This window comes from Rosa chinensis, chromosome 6, assembly GCF_002994745.2.
Source record: "Rosa chinensis cultivar Old Blush chromosome 6, RchiOBHm-V2, whole genome shotgun sequence".
In the NCBI taxonomy this organism is placed as follows: Eukaryota; Viridiplantae; Streptophyta; class Magnoliopsida; order Rosales; family Rosaceae; genus Rosa; species Rosa chinensis.
Genome location: NC_037093.1, coordinates 10,995,054 through 11,019,223, shown reverse-complemented (window position 1 = coordinate 11,019,223; position 24,170 = coordinate 10,995,054). Strand labels below are relative to the sequence as shown.

The 24,170-nt window shown below is 39.5% G+C and overlaps 1 protein-coding gene and 1 long non-coding RNA gene across 4 annotated transcripts; one reads left to right on the top strand and one right to left on the bottom strand.

Moving 5' to 3' along the window:
• Window positions 1-9,453: 9,453 nt before the first annotated feature.
• On the bottom strand, window positions 9,454-11,473 carry LOC121050246. 3 transcript variants are annotated; one of them, XR_005802463.1, is made up of 4 exons: window positions 10,993-11,473; window positions 10,773-10,905; window positions 9,701-9,790; window positions 9,454-9,585 (listed from the first exon to the last, which is right to left on the bottom strand). It is a non-coding gene; the product is annotated as an uncharacterized LOC121050246 (long non-coding RNA). The 3 variants fall into 3 exon arrangements; XR_005802460.1 differs by lacking the exon at window positions 9,454-9,585 and having other exon boundaries at window positions 9,594-9,790; XR_005802462.1 differs by lacking the exon at window positions 9,454-9,585 and having other exon boundaries at window positions 9,594-9,790; window positions 10,773-10,879.
• A 10,102-nt stretch (window positions 11,474-21,575) lies between these two features.
• On the top strand, window positions 21,576-23,022 carry LOC112173755 (leucine-rich repeat receptor-like serine/threonine-protein kinase BAM1). The gene has a single exon (XM_024311438.2). It carries the CDS (start codon window positions 21,703-21,705, stop codon window positions 22,873-22,875), a length of 1,173 nt encoding a protein of 390 aa, XP_024167206.1. The 5' UTR covers window positions 21,576-21,702; the 3' UTR covers window positions 22,876-23,022.
• The last annotated feature ends 1,148 nt before the right edge of the window (window positions 23,023-24,170 follow it).

The following is a 24,170-nucleotide window of genomic DNA, read 5'->3' as shown; positions in this document are numbered from 1 at the left end:
TAGGCTTAGGCATAAAACAATAGTAAGTTAATTGAGCGAAATTAGCAGAGTCCATACTTCACAGCAAGTCAGCAACTAAACTTGAACTTCAAATGATTAAAGAGCAAAGTGAAAAGTGAAAAATGCAAAATGCAAAATGCTAAATCCTAAATCCTAAAGACTAATTAAAGAGCAAGCTGCAAAGTCTTAAAGATTAAAAAGATTCACTGAAATATGAAAAATTCAAAATTGGCAAGCCTGCAACAGTGCATCCTCAATCATTCAATCCCCAACAAAGACAGTCAAAACTTTGTATATCCTACACTGAAACAAACAACTCTCTAAAATTTTGCCTATTATTGTGCCCTGGTGATTGATAGTTACACAAAAATTTAAGATTCTCTCACTACTAGAAAAATACCATTTAAGGACACCAAACAAGGACACATAATTTATGTAGTGTCCTTGAAGGTTTTTAAGGACACACAACGTCAAATTGAATTTTTTTTAGTGGGTGGACAGTCTTTAAGGACACCTTAAACCATTTAGGTTGTGTCCTAATATATATTGGGCTCCAAAACTTAAATCCAATTGAAATAAAAAAACGCGGCACCACGTACAGTACTTCGCGTTTTCAGTTCCCTTCCCAAATTTCACTTCCCTCCTTCCCCATTTTCGACTTCCCTCTTCAATTGAAACCCTACCCAATTAGAGAAAAGATGTTTCACTCACTCTATTTCCAGTTTTTAGTTGTAATAGGAAAAAAAAGAAAAAAAGAAACTGGAGCTGAAAACATATTCGATCTGTTTCGACTCGGTGGAGGAGATGGCTACTATTTGAGTGGGTTCAACTCGTATTGAGGTTACCCGGTGTGAGACATCTCTGGGTTGACAGATTCTGGGAAGAATTTCAATACAAGGTGAGATTACACGATCGAATTTGGAGGTTGCTCGATCCCAATTTTGTTCTTTTTTTTTGCTTGCTATTGTTGGGTTCTGTTACTCGGTGACTTCCAGCTATAGTGCCCCTTTTGTGTGGAAGATTTTGATGTCGTTGGGGTATAATTTTGCAAAGAACGGGGTATGAAGCTTTGTGCAAGTTTTTTTAATTTGAAGTATGAAGCTTTGTGCGTAAATTGGTTGATTGGAGCTTGCCTTGTTGTTAGCATTGTGTAAAGATGCAACCTTTCGAGTTGTGTTTTATTCACTGTAAATGAAACTGTAAGTTTTTGGGTGGCTTTTAGTTGCAGTTTAGGTTACAAAGGAACGAACTTTGGAGTGTTTGTTTCATTAGTTTGTGATATGGGTAGTGTTTTTCTTTCCTACGAGTGTCCTTCTATTGACAAGGCATGCTAGTGGCTTAATTGGTTCCTGATTCGTTCAGTTACTTGAAGATCCGAATTATGTTAGCGATCTATTGTGGTTTCGTTCGATTGGGCTTTTGAGTAAAGCGATCTGTTTATGTTACTATGGAGTTTTATCTTTGACTTTTATGCATGGGTTTGTGTTATTTTTCATAGGTGGAATCAACTCGTGGTAGCATGGGACGGTTACTAATAGCTCAGTTTGTATGACTATTGGAACTATTGGGAGTTGGAATTATTGGGTAGGTTCGATTTTATTAGTTTTATGATCTCTTTCGTGGACTATTGGAATCCTGTTGTTTTTGAGTTGGATGTTCTCTAAAGATTTTTATCCACTAAATTAATTGAATCGAGAAAGAGCTTTGAATCTCCCTTTGGTGTTTATGGAAATTATAGGCATAGCATGAATTATTGCTAAATGAACAGAAGCTTGAGTACCTGGATGTCCTACTCATTAGTTATCATGTTCTATATGATGAACTTGGCTTGATATCTCATAAATTATAGGCATAGCATCAATTACTGCTAACTGAGTTGACTTTGAATTTGCTTATGTAAGGAACAACTCGTCTTACTCATTATCATGCTCTATATGATGAACTTGGCTTCTCAGCGGATGACTTGCAAGACCTTGTTCATTCTTTATCATATGTGTAAGTATACTTGTGTTCATTCTTATGTGTTATTTTTATTTTCTGGTTCTGTTGTTCTGCTATGGTTGTAAAGAAGCTAAGTAAGTTGTATACCTGACTGCCTATCTTTGAATTTTGTACAGTTACAAAAGGAGCACAATGGCCATATCTGTAGGTAATATATTATCTTCTCTTTTGGGCTGTTTGATACGTAATTGAAATTGAACTCTTGACATATGCTTAAGAAAGTTCAAGGAATTAAGGAAAAGAATTATAGTTTAATGCTTCTTAGTAACTGCACTTAAAATGATTGCTAGCTTGGGTTCTTCTTTCTGGTAAAGATTCAAGGGGAATGATAGCAACAATTAATATAAGAGACTAAAACTGATTGTATGTATAGGTGATCAAGATGGAGGCTAACTACAAAGTAAGTTCCCTTTCCCCCCCCCCCCCCTCCTTTTATTAGTTTTATGATCTCTTTCGTGGACTATTGTAATCTTGTTGTTTTTGAGTTGGATGTTCTCTAAAGATTTTTATCCACTAAATTAATTGAATCAAGAAAGAGCTTTGAATCTCTCTTCGGTGTTTATGGAATTTATAGGCATAGCATGAATTATTGCTAAATGAACAGAAGCTTGAGTACCTGGATGTCCTACTCATTAGTTATCATGTTCTATATGATGAACTTGGCTTGATATCTCATAAATTATAGGCATAGCATCAATTACTGCTAAGTGCTAACTGAGTTGACTTTGAATTTGCTTATGTAAGGACCAACTCGTCCTACTCATTATCATGCTCTATATGATGAACTTGGCTTCTCAGCGGATGACTTGCAAGACCTTGTTCATTCTTTATCATATGTGTAAGTATACTTGTGTTCATTCTTATGTGTTATTTTTATTTTCTGGTTCTGTTATTCTGCTATGGTTGTAAAGAAGCTGAGTAAGTTGTATACCTGACTACCTATCTTTGAATTTTGTACAGTTACAAAAGGAGCACAATGGCCATATATGTAGGTAATATATTATCTTCTCTTTTGGGCTGTTTGATACGTACGTAATTGAAATTGAACTCTTGACATGTGCTTAAGAAAGTTCAAGGAATTAAGGAAAAGAATTATAGTTTAATGCTTCTTAGTAACTGCACTTAAAATGATTGCTAGCTTGGGTTCTTCTTTCTGGTAAAGATTCAAGGGGAATGATAGCAACAATTAATATAAGAGACTAAAACTGATTGTATGTATAGGTGATCAAGATGGAGGCTGACTACAAAGTAAGTTCCCTTTGTCCCCCCCCCCAAAACTCGTCCTATTCATTATCATGCTCTATATGATGAACTTGGCTTCTTAGCGGATGACTTGCAAGACCTTGTTCATTCTTTATCATATGTGTAAGTATACTTGTGTTCATTCTTATGTGTTATTTTTATTTTCTGGTTCTGTTGTTCTGCTATGGTTGTAAAGAAGCTGAGTAAGTTGTATACCTGACTGCCTATCTTTGAATTTTGTACAGTTACAAAAGGAACACAATGGCCATATCTGTAGGTAATATATTATCTTCTCTTTTGGGCTGTTTGATACGTAATTGAAATTGAACTCTTGACATATGCTTAAGAAAGTTCAAGGAATTAAGGAAAAGAATTATAGTTTAATGCTTCTTAGTAACTACACTTAAAATGATTGCTAGTTTGGGTTCTTCTTTTTGGTAAAGATTCAAGGGGAATGATAGCAACAATTAATATAAGAGACTAAAACTGATTGTATGTATAGGAGATCAAGATGGAGGCTGATTACAAAGTAAGTTCCCTTTGTCCCCCCCACCCCCAAACTCGTCCTATTCATTATCATGCTCTATATGATGAACTTGGCTTCTCAGCGGATGACTTGCAAGACCTTGTTCATTCTTTATCATATGCGTAAGTATACTTGTGTTCATTCTTATGTGTTATTTTTATTTTCTGGTTTTGTTGTTCTGCTATGGTTGTAAAGAAGCTGAGTAAGTTGTATACCTGACTGCCTATCTTTGAATTTTGTACAGTTACAAAAGGAGCACAATGGCTATATCTGTAGGTAATATATTATCTTCTCTTTTGGGCTGTTTGATACGTAATTGAAATTGAACTCTTGACATATGCTTAAGAAAGTTCAAGGAATTAAGGAAAAGAATTATAGTTTAATGCTTCTTAGTAACTGCACTTAAAATGATTGCTAGCTTGGGTTCTTCTTTTTGGTAAAGATTCAAGGGGAATGATAGCAACAATTAATATAAGAGACTAAAACTGATTGTATGTATAGGTGATCAAGATGGAGGCTGACTACAAAGTAAGTTCCCTTTGTCCCCCCCCCCCCCCCCCCCCCCAAAAAACTCGTCCTATTCATTATCATGCTCTATATGATGAACGAACTTGGCTTCTCAGCGGATGACTTGCAAGACCTTGTTCATTCTTTATCATATGTGTAAGTATACTTGTGTTCATTCTTATGTGTTATTTTTATTTTCTAGTTTTGTTGTTCTGCTATGGTTGTAAAGAAGCTGAGTAAGTGCCTATCTTTGAATTTTGTACAGTTACAAAAGGAGCACAATGGCTATATCTGTAGGTAATATATTATCTTCTCTTTTGGGCTGTTTGATACGTAATTGAAATTGAACTCTTGACATATGCTTAAGAAAGTTCAAGGAATTAAGGAAAAGAATTATAATTTAATGCTTCTTAGTAACTGCACTTAAAATGATTGCTAGCTTGGGTTCTTCTTTCTGGTAAAGATTAAAGGGGAATGATAGCAACAATTAATATAAGAGACTAAAAATGATTGTATGTATAGGTGATTAAGATGGAGGCTGACTCCAAAGTAAGTTCCCTTTGTCTCAGCAGCCTCCCCCCCCCCCCCCCCCCCCCCCCAAAAAAAAAACCTTTTTCTTTTCCTCATAAAATGTTATGCAGGAGTTCTCTAAATTTGACAAATTAACCCCAGCTTGTTTTGGATGAGCATTGTTAATAACTAAACTTTTAAGTGAATGCTAAATAAGACTACATATTTTTAGACCTGATTTAATTTATGTGGCAGTTAAAGTGGCATGTAAACTTGATCTAACTCCTCGCAGTCTCTTTAGAGCAATATGAACTGTTGAGTCAAATCTAAATCTTGAAATGATGACCCTTTGATTTTTTTTTTTTTTTCATTAATTACTTATTTGTGTGAAGTCATGGGTTTATAGGCTAGTATTAATAATGCACAGATTTGTATATAACTAGGATCAACAATAGACGACCTCTCCTATGACACCACTTGCAAACGCTGGGGGGGCCTGATTCTGTTTTGACATACAGCTTTTTAATTAGATCTTGACATGCTTGAAGTCTAGCTTATTGGAGAATACACATGATCTCATTTTCCAACTCGTGCCTAACTTTTAAATTTTATTCTTTTTTCTTCTTTTCAATTTTTTATTTTGGTGTAGTTGTGGATCTCATCAAACATCTGCGTGCAGTGGGTGAAACCAATGCCCTTCTACAAAGGAACCCTGTAAGATGTTTTTACTAGCCTCTTGGGACATAAACTTTGTTTTTCTTGCATCATCAAGCAATAAGCATGTTCTATTTTTATCAAATTCAGAGCTTTTTCCCTTAAGAGCTACTGTTGGAAATTGGTATAGGGACTGGTCCTAGTTTTATTTTCTATTGAGTTGTATATTTAATTTTTGGTTACAATGGCCTGCTTTTGTAACTGATTTCCATGTTGCAGGATTGAATTTTTTATTTTTTAGTTGCAGGATTTTAGTTTAGGTACACTTGTGACTATCTTGTGGATTTTCTTATTGCAGGTAATTGCTTTACTCCCTGCATCGTCTTAAAAAGTAGACATTTTTCTACTGATTTTTGCTATTTGTTATTGGTTGCACTTTTAGTAGTGAGATTGTTTTCATACATAGGCTGCATCATATAGTATTGCTGTTTTCATGGACATGTCATTTTGGGAGACCTTTGATCAGTTTTCCTCAGTTATCTTTCATTCCTTCCAAATAATTTTGTTGACTTGATTAGTTTAAACTTGATACATGTATCGATATGATTGAATTGAACTAATCTGAGAACTACTTTGTAGTTCAGATTCTCCCATAACTATACAATGCCTTTATGGTTGCAGTAGAGAAAGGAAACATAAGTATTGCTGTTAGTGGCCTATTAGAAATGTAGTAGATTAGCACTATTAGTTTTGTACCTTGATCCTTGAATAATTGTATGTAGTGCTTATGTTTTTTAGTGCAGATACATTGTATCAATTATCTAAATTTCTGTTTATTGGCTTGTTTGTTTAGGTTCTGATTTTGGCAAGGACAAATCATTGGAGTTCCTGCAGCTCTAGATCTATTGAAGGTTGATTAAACATATCTAATGAGAAAATTAGTATAGTAGTTACATATCTAATGACTACTGGATATCTATTGGTTGATACTTTATCGGTTTTTGTTCATTCATTTTCTCTTACTTGACCTGTAGAACTCAATCCATTTGCAAATATGGAATAAGCATTTTGTTTTTTATTCAATTTCTTCAAGCCTGGAGGAGCACTAGAGATTTGTGCATACATGTTTGAACTCTGCAGGTTAGGCTATTAGTTTCAGACTTTTAGTTATGTTAGTTTGCTTGTTTTGATTTCTCATACGCTTGTGTCTTGACTTAAACTGCAAGATTGTTTTGTCAATTTCTCAGCTAGTATATTACCCTTGCAGAATGATATTAGTGTTTTAGTTAGTAGGTTCAGAGTTGAATATATTTGTTAAATCTTTGTTTCCGAGATTGTCTTTCTGATGATGTATTATATGATTGCATATATGATTGCAAGGTGATAGGAGGTTCAAGTTCAATCTTGTTGCAAGGGAAGGAGAGGGCTAGAAATTCTGAGACATTGAATCTATAGTGTCGAAAACTAGGAAGTGGCATTATTTTGACTGAAAAGGTTAGAAAGTTTTAACTTTTATATAAATATATAAATTTAGATACACATGTATACATGAATATTGGGCTCATTTATTTGTAATAGTATTTTTGCTTAGTTGTGCATGCTTACTGGGCAGCTTCTTTTTTTAGTGTAATATCCACTATAATGCATGTGATATATATCTATTGATCATTTCAGTTCAAGGGAAAAGACATTTATACTCAAGAAGAGATTGATGTAGTTCCAGTAGGGTGGGCAAAGCAGATTGATGGATATATTCAAGATTAGCATGCATATGCAGATTTCTTATTTGTGGTACTATGAAGTTATATAAATTTGAAGTCTACTTAGTGTAGTAGCTAGCAACTACCAACTTTGAATTAAATTTGTCAAAATAGTAGTGGTAGTACATTTTGGATCTTTATTCTCCTTTAATAAGATGGACTTGTGGTATTTGAAGATTACTTGCTTTGGATATTGGATATTTATTGGATGTGACTATTTCCATAACTTTGAGGACATAATTTGTGTCCTATTATAGAAAAGAGGACACATATGGGAATGTACTCTTTGTGTCCTCTTATGGATGTAAGGACTCTATCTCCAGATTTTTGAGGACACAAATTGTGTGTCCTAGTATAGAAAAGAGGACACGTATGTAAAATATTTTTTGTGTCCTCTTATAGATTTAAGGACGCCATCTCCACAGCTTTTAGGACACACTTTCTGTGTCCTTGTATAGAAAAGAGGACACTTAGTTGATAATATAAGGATGCAATTTAGGTGTCCTCTTATGGATATAAGGACACCACGTCCAAAGATATTAGGACACATAAATTGTGTCCTCGTATAGATAAGAGGACACATTTCCAGTGTCCTTGTTTGGGACTTATGATGACTCCAGAATAGAGGACTCTTTTTTAAAGAGTCCTTGTATGCATTTAAGGATGTGGCGACCCGGAGACCGGATTACCACATCGCCGCCTCCCCAAGGAACCCTAAACCCGCAACACTTAGAGTAAGTGTTTTGGGCCTAGAATTCCTCAAAGAGACAAGGCCTTTAGGTTGGAAAACAAGATATCTATATGCCCGAAATTCTTAGGCTCGTATAGTGACCTTGGCTTGTAACCACAAGATTACGAACTAGGCGAGGAAGAGGAAAGGAAGGTGGTGTTATGTTGAGTTTTAGAACCTATGTCAATTTTTAGTTCTTAGCCTAAGTTTGCATTAAGTTCATTGAATGGTAAGTTACGTGAGTCTTCTAGGTCTAGCCCACTAGGACCTAACCGCAAATGGAGGTTCTAACCCTAGGGTTCCACTTTGGTGGTAAGCAATCACACACACATCATCAACCATAGATAACGTTACAAAAATTTAACTAAATCAAACAAGCCAAATAAAATAAACTTTAAACAAAACAAATTTTGGCCTCCAAGGATTATCCTCTGTACCCAAGTTTCGACAACAACAGCCTGCAAAACCAACTAAAGTAGGGGTTAGGCTCCTACATCCAGTCATTGCCAAGGTTCTAAAAAATGCTAGGCGCTAGTCGGGCGGTAGCTCGGGGCCTAGCGCCCAGAGGCCTAGGCGGGGACTAGGCGGTTTTTTATTATTACTTTATTTTATATATATATATATATATATATATATAAACAAGTGTGTGTTTTTTTCTATTTCCTTTTCTTTTAGTTTTAATTATCTCACTCTCTCATCAGAGTGTTATTGATTGTAATTATATTAATTAGTGTGAGGACATAATTGTCATTTTCCAATTAAGTGTGATTAGAAAAATCTGCCTTCTTTTTCGTGAACTCTCCTATTTTCCTCTCTGCAGTCTCTCATCTTCTACCTCTCTCAGTATCTCGTCATCCTTCTTCTTTCTCTCGCAAAAATTGACAACCAAGCACCTAAGATCTTCGCTGCCTTCACCAAGGAAAGCTCCAGTCATCGGGTTCAGACTCAAGATTTGAATTTTGGTCTCTAGCTTTCTCTCTCATCGGGTTCATCGCCGGAACCACCACTGTCAATCAAGTCGCCGGCGTTGGGTTGTCAATTTTGAATCAAGGGTTTAGTCGAGGACTGGGTTTCAGTTCAGAGGGTAGCTCTAAATGATTTTGAGTTTTGAATCTTCTTCATTCTTTTGATACCAGGCTAGAATCAGAAGGAAAAAAAAAAAAAATTCAGCGCCCAGCCCCGAACAAGTCGGCCTAGGCCGCCTACCCTCCGCCTAACCCGCCTAGAGGCTCGACGCCTAACCACTTCGCCCAGGCCAAAATCGGAACGGGATGCCGATGCCTAGCGCCTAGGCGCCGCCTAGTCGGCCACCTAGGTCGTTTTTTAGAACCTTGGTCATTGCCCATGCCCGCCCCCATATCTAAGTTTAAAAATATGATTTATCGTTTTGAGAAAAAGTAATAGATAAAAATCGGTTTGCGATTCCACATGATCGTCACCACGTAATTACAATCCCACGGCAATTGATCATCTTTCACACTTCCATCACAACCATCCATCTAGCCAATCACTTTCTGGAATTCAATAATCACAAGGTTAGAGAAGGGGGAGGTATTCAATAACAAGGGCATGGTGCACACTACCCACCACCGGTGGCTCAAGGAGGAACAGACCTCTCCTTACATCCCCATCAATTTCCAACACATCAATCCAATCTACGCAAACCATTTCAAGTTGTAAAAACAGATAATTTCCAAAACATGCAAGAGGCCTCATATAAAACATAGTATATGCAAGAAAAGCATAGATAGAGTTAAAGGCATCCCCTACCTGGAACTAGAGGTTTCTCTTGCAGCACTTGGCCTCAATGCAACCTTGTAGCAACCACCAACTTCACAAGATTCCACCACAGTATCGAGCCTAAATCAATAAGCGACGTTAATAATGATAAACTAGGCTAGCTATTCACTCTCAATACTCTCCGAAGAAAACATTTCCCTTAACCTAATTACTAACTAATAACAGACCATTTGGGTTCCAATAAGGAGTTTGTGGTTAGGAAGAGGGGGTAAGAACACTTTTTAAAAGACAAGTTGCTGAAAACTGAAAACTGAGTTTTAAAGGAGTTGTCAAGGGTCACGGAATTGTTCAAAATACTTGAGGTAAATTCTTGAGAAATTTTGAAAGAAGGATAGCTTGACAACCAACTCAGTAAGATTGAAACGGTTATTAAATTTCAAGTGAAACCAAACAAAGAGTAAAGGTTTTAAAGGCTAAAGTAAAACAATGTGCAGATTCTTTCCAGAAATACCAGCTTCTGTACTCCTTTTTCAAAAATTCATAACTAATTCTAGAAAAATTATTTTAAGGTGATTGAAAATGTAGAATGTTCATCTATGTGTCTACTATATTTCTCTAGAAGAAACTGATCCCAAATTCTGAGCGGTTTAGCACCAGTTTTGGAATAAATACAACTGGGTCAGAATGTACAGAAAAGTGAAAAACTGCAGAAAGTTGCTCTTTTGCTCAAAGTTCTTTTGGTACCCAATATGGCCAGTCGAAGCTAACCCAATACAATTAAGAGGCATATCTAATGCTCCTAATGATCTATAGCTCAGGTTACTTTCTAATACTATATGGGCAGGTGCTGTAGCTCGATGACATAATGCATTGAAACATGATATTTAGACAGCTGCAAACAACAAATAACCTTTGAACCAAATACGATTCTAATACTCAAGGTGTAGCCATGACCTAGCAGAATCCCTAGACATTAGAATGGATGAGAAATCAAAATTAAGGCAGCAAGATACCAACAACAGCAGTGACAAGTTCATAATCTTCAAGGATTCGTAATAACAACCAAAAATATATATAGTTTTATGGAAAAGATGATACTCACCAAAGACTAATAAAAAAGGTGAGTTTCTCTTGAGGATTTCAACAGGAAAGAGAGCTGAGGGAGCTGATTGGATCAAGCCCAATTGCAGGTCAACAAATTCGCTCCATCTCGAACATGCAGAGTGAAACAGAAACTTCTCAATTTGTGGAAGAGTTGTTTTGAATGTATTGAGCCTAAAATCGAGGAAAGAAAGGGGAACTTGATGGTTCCAGAATCTTACCAAGTGTTTGTATTAGTCTCAAGTAAGATGTGAGGGATTCGGGTAGAGCAAGAGAGGGAATTCAAGCAGAAATCCGGAACAGGCTCGCTTCCGATAAGCTTCCTCTTCGAGGGATGTACAGATCCCAAAAAGTCTCCGATGGAGCTGAAATTTGGAGACTAGATAAATGAGATGTAGACAAACAACTTTGATGAAGAAAGTTTTTTGATCGGAGGTCCCTAACTAGGAGTTTCGAGGCATACAAACACACTGATGTGCCCAGCAAAGAGAGAGGGTGAGAAGAGGAGGGTGGACGACAGTCTCTGGTTTGGGACTCTCCCTTTTGAATATCTGGAGTGATGTTCTTGGAGGAGTTGCCATATGCATGGTAATAACGTGGAAGAGAAGAGCTGAACGACGTTACTTTTCTCTCTGCCCAACTCTGACGTGAACAAGGAAAGAAGGAAAGACTTGGGCTTTGTATAGGTAGAAGCAAGCTCAATGTGTGGGCAGAAAAGGGTTTGGATCAGCTAAGGCATGTGATAAGGAAAAATAGGGTGTAAAAACTAACATGATAGGGAAATAAAAGTTGAACAAATAAATAAAAGAAAACTCAAAAATTAAAAATGTTGGCAAGACTAAATAAGAATTGGGCCTTACCAAACTTGTATGTAGATGGAAAAATGGAAGGGTAAATTTGGTTAGAATTTTGTTTGAGTTTGAAAAATATAAGGAGTAAATAAATTATGCTTTTGAAAGTCGGTGAGATGGTTAACGAGTAAGTGTCGGGTAAGGCGAGTAGGAATTCAACCAATGGGTAAGAAATAAGGTAAAACGAGAAATCGTAAACGCAAGCACAAGTATATTTCAAAATTATGCAAAGATATCATTATGAGCTACAAGGACCATATTGGATCAAGGGAGATGTTCGGGTCAAAGGTCGACTAACTTATTGGGCTAGGTTCACTAGCATACCCGTCTGTTGAGTGTCCAGAGTAAATTTTGGACTCTAACCTTATGCTATTCTTAGGCCCATAGCCCAAACCCAAACTATTTCCAAAAGTCTTTGGCCAAACAAAGGTCACGAAAAATTATCCCATCAAAAAGTGATGTTCTAAATTTCACGGGGTCTACAAAGGACACGGTTTCAAGGTCCTTAAATCATGTTTTTCTATTAGTGTCTTGTTCAATTTCCAAGGTGCATCTATGAAGTGTGATGCTAACACTTAACACCATATAATAGGTGTTACGTACATATGTCCAAGTATATGTAATCAGAGACTCAATGACTACTTAATTGCTTCTCAAGCTCTTCTTTCTTGTCATCATACATCTTCAAGAAACACCTAATTATTGTTCTCCTATATGGCACCTCAAATCAAGGAATTGCTACCCTGTAAAACCTGATCTTAAATCCTTTTTTTTTTCAATGTGGCTAAATGGTAGAGTATCTAGAACTATCATTTCACAAGCTTCTTGTGTCTAGTCTCTACTCAACATTGCCTTAGGTTCAGTTTGTCCATCACTAATTAAACCTTTTGATCGACCATCTTCTAAATCATCACACTAGGGTAGTTCTTACATAATTTTTCTATATACCTCCTAAGAGTACTAGCACCATTATAGGAAGAATAATCACAAGCAAAATAAGTACCATAATACTTAAATTTTGCGTGTTTCTCATTCCAACTTGTTCTTGGTTTTTTATTCATATCAAAAAACCCGAGCATATACACGTCTCGTGTGTGTGTGTGTGTGTGTGTGTGTGTAAAAAACAGACTTGCTCTGCTAAGGAGGTCCGTTCCTTAGCTAAGGAACAGATTTTCATATTTTGACCATTTTTCGATCACATATTCACATCTTAACGGTTCAGTTTTTAGATCCTAATGTATAGATTATCTCTGCAAATTTTCAGTCAAATTGATGATCTTTAAGGCATCCAAAACTGCAATCTACAATTATGAACACGAACGGTTCAGGTTGGACAGATTCGGTTAGTTCATTGATTTAATCGAGTTCGATACCTTAACGTTCATTAATTTAGCTGAAAATTTACAGAAGTGATCTATACATTAGGACCTAAAAACTGAATGGTTAAGATGTGAATATGTGATCGAAAAGTGGTCAAAATATGGAAATCGGTTCCTTAGCTAAGAAAAAGACCTCCTTAGTGTGTGTGTGTGCGTGTACAGAGGGGTCTGCGGTCGGGTGGAGTCGCCGGCGACGGGTTTTACGGTGCTGCATAGAACTTGCAGTTGCAGGTGAGGTGTCTGCCCAGAAAAAGACAAGCCCGACCTCCTCCGACCTCGAACGTTGCCCAAAACAGTCCGGGACGCCTCAAGCCTCCCTCTTGCAAGCCCCGCGCCGCCTGCTGCGTCGACGTCCGCCCTTGATTGGTCCTGCATACACACACACACACACACACACACACACTTGGTCATAGATGATCAAAAATATTTTTAACCCTAAAATCATTTCTATTAGGGAACTGATTCAGTTCAAAGTCAAACCATTTCTAGTTGTTTGACAACTCTTTCCTTTTTCATTCAATTCAAACTGATTAAATTTCTAGTATTATCTAGCGAACTGATTCAATTTCATTATCAGCCTCTTTCATGCATTATCATCCTTCTACTATTATCAGCCTCCTTATCATTTGGAATTTCAAATTCAATGTCCATGGCCTCCTCATTAAATTAGTCATATGACCGCGCGTAACCTGAAATTCGGATTCTCAAAGTCCGACTTCACAACCTAAAATTCTAAGAACTGGAACCGACCTAGGTAATTAGCATATTGAAACAGGACCACCTAAAAACTGTTATTTAAAAAATAAAAATATGTTCAAGTAAATCTCTATTTGTGTGTCTGGCTCAAACTCTAGGTTACTTGACCTAGTGGTAATAAGGTTTAATTAGAAGAATCTAGATATTCCTATTTAATGTATGATTATCTTTCCTTGTATTATTCGGATTCTATGCATTGTAATCCTCTATATAAAAAGGCCCCTATTATCAATGAGAACACACAACAATTCTTTCTCAAATATCATTTCCCTAAAACACGTTATCAGCACGAGCCCTAATCCTAACCCTAAAACTCTTCTCACTTAATCTACCACAAGCCCTAGCCCCGCCACAGCCCCATGCTTGTTGCCCCCGCAGCCCTAGGTTCGCTTGCTGCCCCCACAGCCCTAGGTTCGCCCGCTGCCTCGGCAACCACTTCTCCCCCCCCCCCCCCCCCCCCCCCGCCGCCGCAATCCTCAGCCTTACAGCCTGCCCCCGCGCATGAGTGCTCAACCCTGTAACAGCCAGCCTGCTAGCGCGCCCCTACACCAACCAACCTAGTGCACGCTTCTGCGCTACACGCTGATGCGATCAGTGCCACCCGTAGCTCTGTAGCACCTGCAGCATCCCCGTAGCAGCCCTCGCGTAGCAACTTAATGCTAACCCTACCAGGTTAGCCTCGTTGCCCCTACAGCACGCGCCTCTACGCTACGCGCTGATGCGATCAGTGCCACCCGTAGCTCTGTAGCACCTGCAGCATCCCCATAGTAGCCTCGCGTAGCAACTTAATGCTAACCCTACCAGGTTAGCCTCGCTGCCCCTGCAGCGCTCACTTGCTCTTACGCTAGCTCGACCGCGACCCCGCGACAACGAGACCTCGCGACCTCAACTCAGTGACCCCACGACCCCTCGAATCCGTGACCACTCTACCCCGGGTCCGCCATTCCGCGACCCCGTGAATCCGCGACCCCGTGACTCCGCGGCTATGCTGTAATCCTACAAGTCTGCTTGCTTGCACTAGGACTAAAGCTCATCTCCAATCCTACGACAAGGACCAAATACGTTCTGCAATCCTAAGAGGTAAACTTTTCTAAAAGTTTCCGTTTTTGAAGTTTTTCATTCTTTTCTCTTCTTTTTCTTGGGGACTCGCAACCTCCCTTCTTTCTACCCCCCTTTCTTCATCATAGGGGAGACCAAATTAAGCCGAACTGTGGGGATTTGTGCTCACTCCAAGCTTAGAGCTTGTTGAGATCTCCAAACTTAGAGTTTGTAGAGAATTTATGATCGACCACTTACATCATTGTTTCGATCTAATCCAATACCTCTTGGAATTTAATTTCTTGGAAGCGATTACGCTCAGGAATTTTATATGTTTTTGTGGTAGCTTTTTACACTCCGAAACTAACCTTTTTTTCTTGTCTCTTTCAGGATGAGTAACCTGAACAAATTGGACTTTGCTCCATTGGGAACAACTGGCTCTAGATATCACAGGTGGGTTCGTCATGTCCGCCAGCATCTCAAGGCTGATGGAATCCTAGATAAGATTCTCAAGCCTAGCCAGGACGTGCTAACTGTTGAGCAAGCTCAAGCTTTGGAAGCAAATAAAGCAGCCTTAGAGGCAAATAAGGCGAAAGCCATCATCTTAATGACTCGTCATATGGATGATTCGCTCCAGTACGAGTGTATGAATGAAGAAAGCCCCAGAAGGCTGTGGGTCTCACTTGAAGAAAGATTTGGCAACGTCCGTGACTCCCTGCTTCCTGACCTAGAAGTGAGATGGCATAGCCTCCGCTTCTGTGATTTCAAGTCAGTTCTTGACTACAACTAGGAAGCACTTCAAATTAAATTCTTAATGGAATTCTGTGGTAAAGAGATCACAGATGCGATGTTGATTGAGAAGACTCTCTCTACCTTCCCCATCTCTACAATCTGCATTGATCGTGTTACTACAGGACGGATCACAAGGTTTCATGAGCGCATTGGAGTTATGAATGTCGCTGAAAAGCATGACAACATCCTTGTGAAGAACTATAATTCAAGATCCGTGGAAATAGAGCATATTCCGGAATCCAATTATAGTTTCGCCCCTAAGAGAGGGCGCCAAGAGCGAAACCCTAATCTTAGGGATACTTCTGGATGTCCTAGTCCATATAATCGCTCTACTTGGGAAGGTAATCGCCAAAATAGGAGAACACGGAACCAAAGAGGTCAACGTGGAAAGAGAAGGGGAGGCAATGCCTCTGGCCATGTTGGTGGCGCCACCAACACTAAGAGCCATCTAAATGACGCTTTCAAAGTGCCTCAATCAATGGAGTTTGAGCAAAGAGATGTATGTTCTCGATGTGGAATGTCTAATCATTGGGCACACATTTGTAGAGCTCGTGAAGAAATTGTCACCGCTTACAAAGCATATTGTGAAGCAAGAGATGCTCACTATGCGGAACAAGAACATCAAGAAGATGATCTAGAGTAAATGGTTAAAGACTATAAATTTGATTGGGATCAATAGATCGCCAATTCTGTCTAAGTCTTTATTTTTCCAAGATTGCCATATACTTTGTAGTAAATGCCAATGGTTTAGTCTTTCTTCAAAGTAGCCTCACCCAAAGTAATGTGATGTCTAGGAAGGTTATGAGATTAGTGGTACTTAAGCGAGCCTTGCTCCACCGACATCTCTCTACTTACCTGGTCACATTTATTTTGGAATTATCAAAAGAAGTTATACAACTACCATTGTTTTGCATTAGCTAGCATTTGGATTAGATTCTCCAAATGGTTAATAGACAATGATGTACTTTGTTGGCTTATGAATAAAATTCCGAGTTCTTTTCATTATGACTCCATTTTTATTCTGAACATATTATTTTGTAACTACGATGGCTGGGCCATCAGTATTAATTCGAGGACATGGAATAGCCCAAGTTCCCCTTGCCAAATGGCACCTTGATTACTGTCACAGAAACCCTCTACGCTCCTAGGGCAAATCGCACCTATGAATAGCCAACAAATTCCATGCGAAAATGCATGTAGAGAACATAAATGAGTTCCTTTGCAATACCTCTAATGATTGCGAACAAAGGCGCATCTTAGATAAGTTTATGTGTCGCTCTAGTGGACTCTATGTCACTATTCGAGCTATTAAATCCAATAAAGTTATGAGAGATGATCTCTTGGATTTAGACACATATTGGCTTTGTCACGACAGGATAGGTCATCCTGGTCATGATATGATGATCCGTCTACCAAAGACTTCATATGGACATCCTTTCTCTCAAGCGAAACGAAGCATGAATCAAAGATTGATTCTTGAACTGAGTATGACCGCCGCCGCTGCCTAGGACACCCGCCGCCGTCCACCAGCAGCCTAGGGCTGGCACAGTCCCTATCCATAACGCCCTGGATGGCGTTAATCATGGTGATGGCGCCCCAGGTGATGCCACAATCACTAACTTTGCTTCAAATAGTGGTTCAAACGCTTAGGCCCAACCAAAATCCTCATTGGTTGCTTCTAAAGCCTCTCACTCGTTTACAAAGCCCGTTCCTTAGGGAAATTAGGACTGAGAGCGTCCTATGCAAAGGATATGAAAATACTCATGATGTTCTTATATAGAATCCGTGAGGATTCTATGGACTAGTTCAACCAACTTGCGGACATTTAAATATCTCATGATATTAGTTGACACACAAACACGCTGGTCACGTGTTGTGCCACTGTCCACTTGTAATGCTACTTATGCTACACTCCTAGCAAACATCATATGAAAACAGGCTCACTCCCCGAATCATTTTATTCAGTCAATTGGATTTGACATTGCTAGAGAGTTTACATCGAAGACTTTTGATGGTTATTGCAATGGGACTGATGTTGGACATCATATTCCTATGTACACACCCAAATGGTCTGGCGGAAACGACTACGATGGTATTCCGAACATTGATAATGCGCACCAATCTCCTTACATCCGCTTGGGGTGATGCAATATCGCATGCAGCTATTCTAATTAGTCTACGACCAACCGCCACTCAATCTACCTCTGCGTTACAGCTAGTGACTGGGTACACGCATTGTACTTACGCATATTTGAGTGTGCCAATTGCGCCACCACAGCACTCTATGATGGGTCCTTACAGACGAATGGGCAACTACGTTGGATTTGAGACTCCAACAATCGTCCGCTACTTAATGCCCTTGCCAGGCAATCTCCTTACCGCTAGATTTGCGGATGTCACTTTGCTAAGACAGTCTTCTCGTCATTAGGGAGAGATAAAAACATGAATGTTCAACAGGAACGACAGGAATTGTCGTAGTCTATTCCCACTATATCTCATCTTGATCCCCGTTAAAGTGACGAGATCACACAAATATGCTGTAAACATGCCTGCAAGGATGGACGTCTCTACAAGAGGACGTAGCGCCACCCTACAAGGAGGTAGGCATGGCGCCAACGCCATAGAGAGTGGCACTTTGGCGTTATAGGCCATGGCCCCAGCTGGGATGCGTGGGAGGCCCTTGAGTTCGAAGGATACTTTGGCACATTCCAATCCTTTGATTATCGACACTCAAAATCCGTCTCATGAGAATCTTCTAGGTTATGGTTATCATTGGGGGACGCCTCAACGTCAGAACCTATTCTTGAGAATATAGAGCTCTATGAAAATTACACTAGTGTACATGAGACGTGGGATAGAAACTCCATCATAATTGATGATGTAGTTGCGCATAAGTTTGTTGAGTCCGATGATATCGAATCACACTTCGTTGATGAATGAATGCCAACGTAGAGAGATTTGGCCTGAATGGAAAGATGTGATCCAGGTTAAGTTAGATTCTCTAACGAAGAGGAAGGTTTTCGAGCCAGTGATGCCAACACCTCCTAACAAAAAACCTATCGACTATTGGGTCTTTGTTAAAATGCGTGATGAGAAAGAGAGATGGAAATCTCGCCTTATGGCGCAAGGCTTCTCACAAAACGCCCTGAAATCGATTACGATGAGACATATTCTCTCGTAATGGATGTCATTGCACTCCACTACCCTGTCAGTTTGGTAGTTTCCGAATAACTAAACATGCAGCTTACAAATGTGGTCACTACGTATCTCTATGAGGATCTAGATATGGAATATACATGAAGGTTCATGGCGAACTTCATTTACCCAAGTCAAGTGGTTCTAGACCACGGAGCGCGTTTGCAATAAGGTTGAAACGCTCACTAAAGTGACTACTTGATTAAGAAGGGATATGCCCGCGTGTTTCCATAACAAGTTTCAGATTCTATCGTGGTTCATGTTGGACACAATGTTCGTAGAAAGCCCTTAAAGAGTTAAGAGAAACCGCTGAACACTTTAAATCTGAGTTTGAGATGAAGGATTTTGGGAGAACACGATTATGTCTCAGTTTGAAACTTGAGCATCGTGTTGATAGATGCTTTGGCATTTAGACAAGATCAAGCCTTCAAGCACCCCCATGATCATTCGTAGTCTTGATCCTGAAAAGGATGCTCTTCATCTGAAGGATGATGATGAAGGATGATGATGAAGATGTGCTGGAGGCAAAAGTGTCTTACATGAGTACAATAGGCGCATTATTGTACTTACCCCAATGCACAAGACCGGACATCTCATATATTGTGAACTTGCTAGCTAGGTATAGTTGTGCGCCAACGCGACGCCATTGGATTGGTAGAAAAATATATCTTTCAGTACTTGAGATGTATGATTGATATGGGCTTGTTCTATCTCTGCAGAAAGATGATGGATTCTGACCCATCACACACCAAGATCGCCACTAACACTGGCCTGCGTCCATTATCCCCATCCCAAAACGATAAGCATTTTGGAAGGTTTTGCTGATATTGGGTATCTCTCTGACCCACACAAAGGTCATTCTCAAACTGGTTAAGTGTTCACCATGGGTAAAAACTATAATATCTTGAAGGTCTACAGAACAGACCCTAGTCGCTATATCTTCTAACCATGCAGAGATTATTGCTCTTCACGAAATGGTTCGTGAATGCTTATGGATTGGATTCATAATTACGCATGTTTGAACAATTGTGGTTTGAAGTCTACCACAGATGAGCCTCCGAGCATTTAGGATAATGCTTTTCGTTTTAAACAAATGAAGCAAGGCTACATCAAAAGCAACAACACCAAGCATAATCAGCAACAACAAACTCTCCTCAAGATCAAAGTGAACTAGGTTTAATTTGAGGACAGTATGGCAGACTTGCTCACTAAGTCATTGCCTAAATTCCACTTTCGAGAAACATGTTAGAAGCATCGTTTGGGAACTTATCCAAACTCCAATGACCATAGTCATCAGGGGAAAATGCAGACATCTGGGGGAAGTGTCTACATGTATGGTCTCGAAACGTGAAGGGTGTGTTGTGCTCTTTTTTCCCTTCAACCGAGGTTATTTTTGTCCCACTGGGTTTTTGTTACTCAGCAAGATTTTTAGCGAGGCAACAAGAGAAGCATCACGTTTGGGCGACACAAGGGGGAGTGTTCAAGTAAATCTCTATTTGTGTGTCTAGCCCAAACTCTAGGTTACTTGACCTAGTGATAATAAGGTTCAATTAGAAGGATATAGATATTCCTATTCAATGTATGATTATATTTCCTTGTATGATTTGGATTCTATGCATTGTAATCCTCTATATAAAGATGCCCCTATTATCAATGAGAACACACATCAATTCTCTCTCAAATATCGTTTCCCTAAAAAAAAAAAAAAAAAAATCTAGACTGAACCGATCAGGTGGGTTCAGTTCGGGGTGACCTTTCGAGTTTTCGATTTTTTATGCCCAAACCTTTACTTTGTTGATAGTTGCTATGTCAACAAAGGGCCCAATTTTGGACCGGATGCTTAATTCTCTTAAATTAGTCCATTAATTGATGAGCTCAAAGAACCTGCAATCTCGTCCCTCTAGTCTTTACCGACCTCTCTACCCTTGTTAAGTAGAGGAGATTATCCGCCCAATAGGATGGTCTAATGATTTAGTAATTCTAAGTAATTCATTGTATACTCTTCTCTATCTAGCTAGGTAAGTTTTGGAAAAATATTCATGTTCTCCATGTTTAATTGTCATCAACACATGGGTGCAATATTTGCCTTAAGTTCTCGATATGAGAATTTGTTATTTTTGACAAAGTTGCAAGTGGGGAGATGTGTTGATGAAAGAAAAATTTCACATTTTAAAAAAGTCATAGTTCTGATAATCACACGAACCTGGAGTGCTTCGTTGTTCTGATGAATACTGAAGTACTAGTCAGATAATATGACAAATAATTTGCTTGACTTTATATATACGAGCAAAAAATAATTTGTGCTTCGCTTCTAACATATAATTTGAGCTCATCACTAGGCTTATGTCAACAACGTGAAGCAAGTCTAATTGAAATACCTTCAAATTTTTAGGTGAGTTTTAGAAACTTTATGTTCACCCGCAAGGACAATGTACATGCAAGACTATATGGATGCAACTTAAACTGATTTTCCAATCTAATTACTCAATCGAGAACCCCATCCCTTGAGAAAACAACCATCCTATCTAGCAGATTGCTTAATGCTCATAGAATCAGACCAAACAAGATTAACAGAGAACAAAAAGATATAGAATTGGCAATTTGAGCTGAATCTGATCCTACCAAAGTCCTCACCAAACCTTTAAAAATGAAAACTAGTACCAGACTACCAGACAAGGAGACATGTGTGATGTAAGGCATCCCTTCACACAGCATTTTCACCAAATCATGAATATAACTAAACAAAATATCTTGGTGAATCTTAGTGCTCGCCAACCAGATAGGTAAGCTTTTAGCAAACCAAAACAAACCTATTGAAAACACTCAAAACTAGGCCATGGCCACCATCCCCCACTTCACATTCATATTACATCATATTATTACTTCATCTCCACTGTCCTTCGATTCAAACTGATCAAACATGTCTGACCTTAACTTTCACCTCCTCCTCCTCCTCCAATTTTCTCTCTTCTTCACCAACCATGTCCAAGCCCTCACTTCACCTTCAGACATCTCAGCTCTCAAGGCCTTCAAAGCCTCAATCAAACCCTCCTCCATTCCCTCCTGGTCTTGCCTAGCCTCATGGGACTTCACCACTGACCCATGCACCCTCCCCCACCGAATCCACTTCACTTGCGGCGTCACCTGCTCACCCGACTCCACCCGGGTCACCCAGATCACACTCGACCCGACCGGCTACTCCGGTACCCTCACCCCACAAATTTCTCAGCTCACTCATCTCTCCACTCTCGACCTCTCCGATAACTCCTTCTTCGGTCCAATCCCATCCTCCATTTCCTCCCTCTTCTACCTCCAAACCTTGACTCTCCGTTCCAACTCGTTCTCCGGCTCCCTCACTCCATCCATCACCAAGCTCAAGTCTTTAGAATCCCTAGACATTTCCCACAATTCCTTAACAGGGTTTCTCCCAAACTCCTTGAGTTCTTTATCCAACTTGAGAAGACTCGATCTCAGCTACAATAAGATCACCGGATCACTCCCAAGACTTCCACCGAAACTACTAGAACTCGCTTTGAAGCGCAACGCGCTATCTGGGCCCTTATCGAAATCGTCTTTCGACGGGTTGACTCAGTTGGAGGTGGTCGAGCTCAGCGAGAACTCGCTCTCCGGGACCTTACAGTCGTGGTTCTTTCTCATCCCGTCACTGCAACAAGTTGACCTAGCCAATAACCACCTGACAGGTGTCGAGATCGCGAGGCCCAGCTCCGGCAGAGGTGGCGAGCTCGTGGCCGTCGACTTGGGCTTCAACAGAATCGAAGGCTACGCGCCCGCGAATTTCGCGGCATTTCCGAGACTGTCGTCGCTGTCGGTTCGTTACAACAGGCTACGTGGCAAGATCCCAGTGGAGTACGGGAAGAACAAGTCGTTGAAGCGGTTGTACTTGGACGGTAACTTTCTAAACGGACAGCCGCCGCCGGCGTTGTTAGCCGGAAGTTCAGGAATCTCCGGCAGTTTGGGGGATAATTGTCTACAGGGGTGTCCAGCTTCAGCTCAGCTGTGCCTTCCGTCGCAGAAATCAAACGCTATATGCAAGCAAGCCTATGGCGGTGGAAGAGGAAGACCAACGTCTTGAAGCGTCGGCTTGTCGGTCAAATTATTATTATTATTTTTTCTGAAGTTATTGTTAAAAAAAATAGTCCTAATAAAACAAATGTATGCTGCTTATTATTAAGCAATTTGTAATATAAATTATACATTAGAAATTTTAAGATTGTTGGGACTTGGGTGGGTCTCCTTCTCATAATGTGGCGATGATAACGTAGAAGTGGTTACACCTCAATTATTGGTGATTGTACATGATCATAATAAGGTGGCCCTGATTTTAATGGGGGGATGGGTAGTTATGTTACATTGTCTAGGTCTAGGATCGGTTTGGCTCGGTTCGGGAACATGCCTATACCGATATCGATATCAAGTTTATAATCGGCTCGGTTCGGTTCGGGACGCCAGAATCTCATCTGCAATACTGATTAGGCCAAAATCAGATCGGTTCGGTACCAATCGGTTCCAATCAACCTGAACTGCTTTGAATAGCAAAATTTCCATAAACCTGAAAAAATGTAGCATTGTAAATTTTGCAAACATTTCTAATTAGTTCTCCAATAAACTTCATGCACATTTCTGTCCAAAATGCAAATCAAAGCATAACTTGGAACTACAAAAGTACAAATAACTAAATAAGTGGTTAACAAATCACATAATAAAATCATAACTCAGAAGTGCATAACTACAAATAGTCAAATAGTTCCCAGTTCCCACTGTTCTAAGCCTATCAGCTTAATATTACAAGGAAATATTCACAAATCTAGTATGAACATTTATACATAGTATTAACAAATCTATTAATACCAGTTGAAGAAACAACTAGACTAGAATCAACATATCCACAAATCAGAAGTCTCCAGCCTAAATCACTTTAAATTTAAAACTCATTTGATCCCACAAGTCCACAACCACACACTACCCACTGCCCAGCACACCCACTGCTCCAGCCTAAAATTTCACTACTGAAACCTCACAAATCCAACCACTAATCAACCCGAAATTCAATCATGCTGCTACAAAGTACAAAGCATGAACGAAAATAGAAAAATCTGAGAAAGTGAGAGACTTACCCGCAGTTTTCCCATCGATTCAGAGTGGGAGGCTTGAAGAATCGAGTTGAGTCAAATCGAGGCTCTTAAGTCTTAACTTCTTCACTCTTGAACTCTGATTTGGTCTCTGTGAGAGGACTGAGAGGAGTGACCGAGTGAGAGACTTCGATTCTTCGATGGAGGGGAGAGAGGAGTGAGTGACTTCGATTCTTCGATGGAGGGGAGAGAGGAGTGAGAGCCTTCGATTCTTTGATGGAGGGCAGAGAGGAGTGAG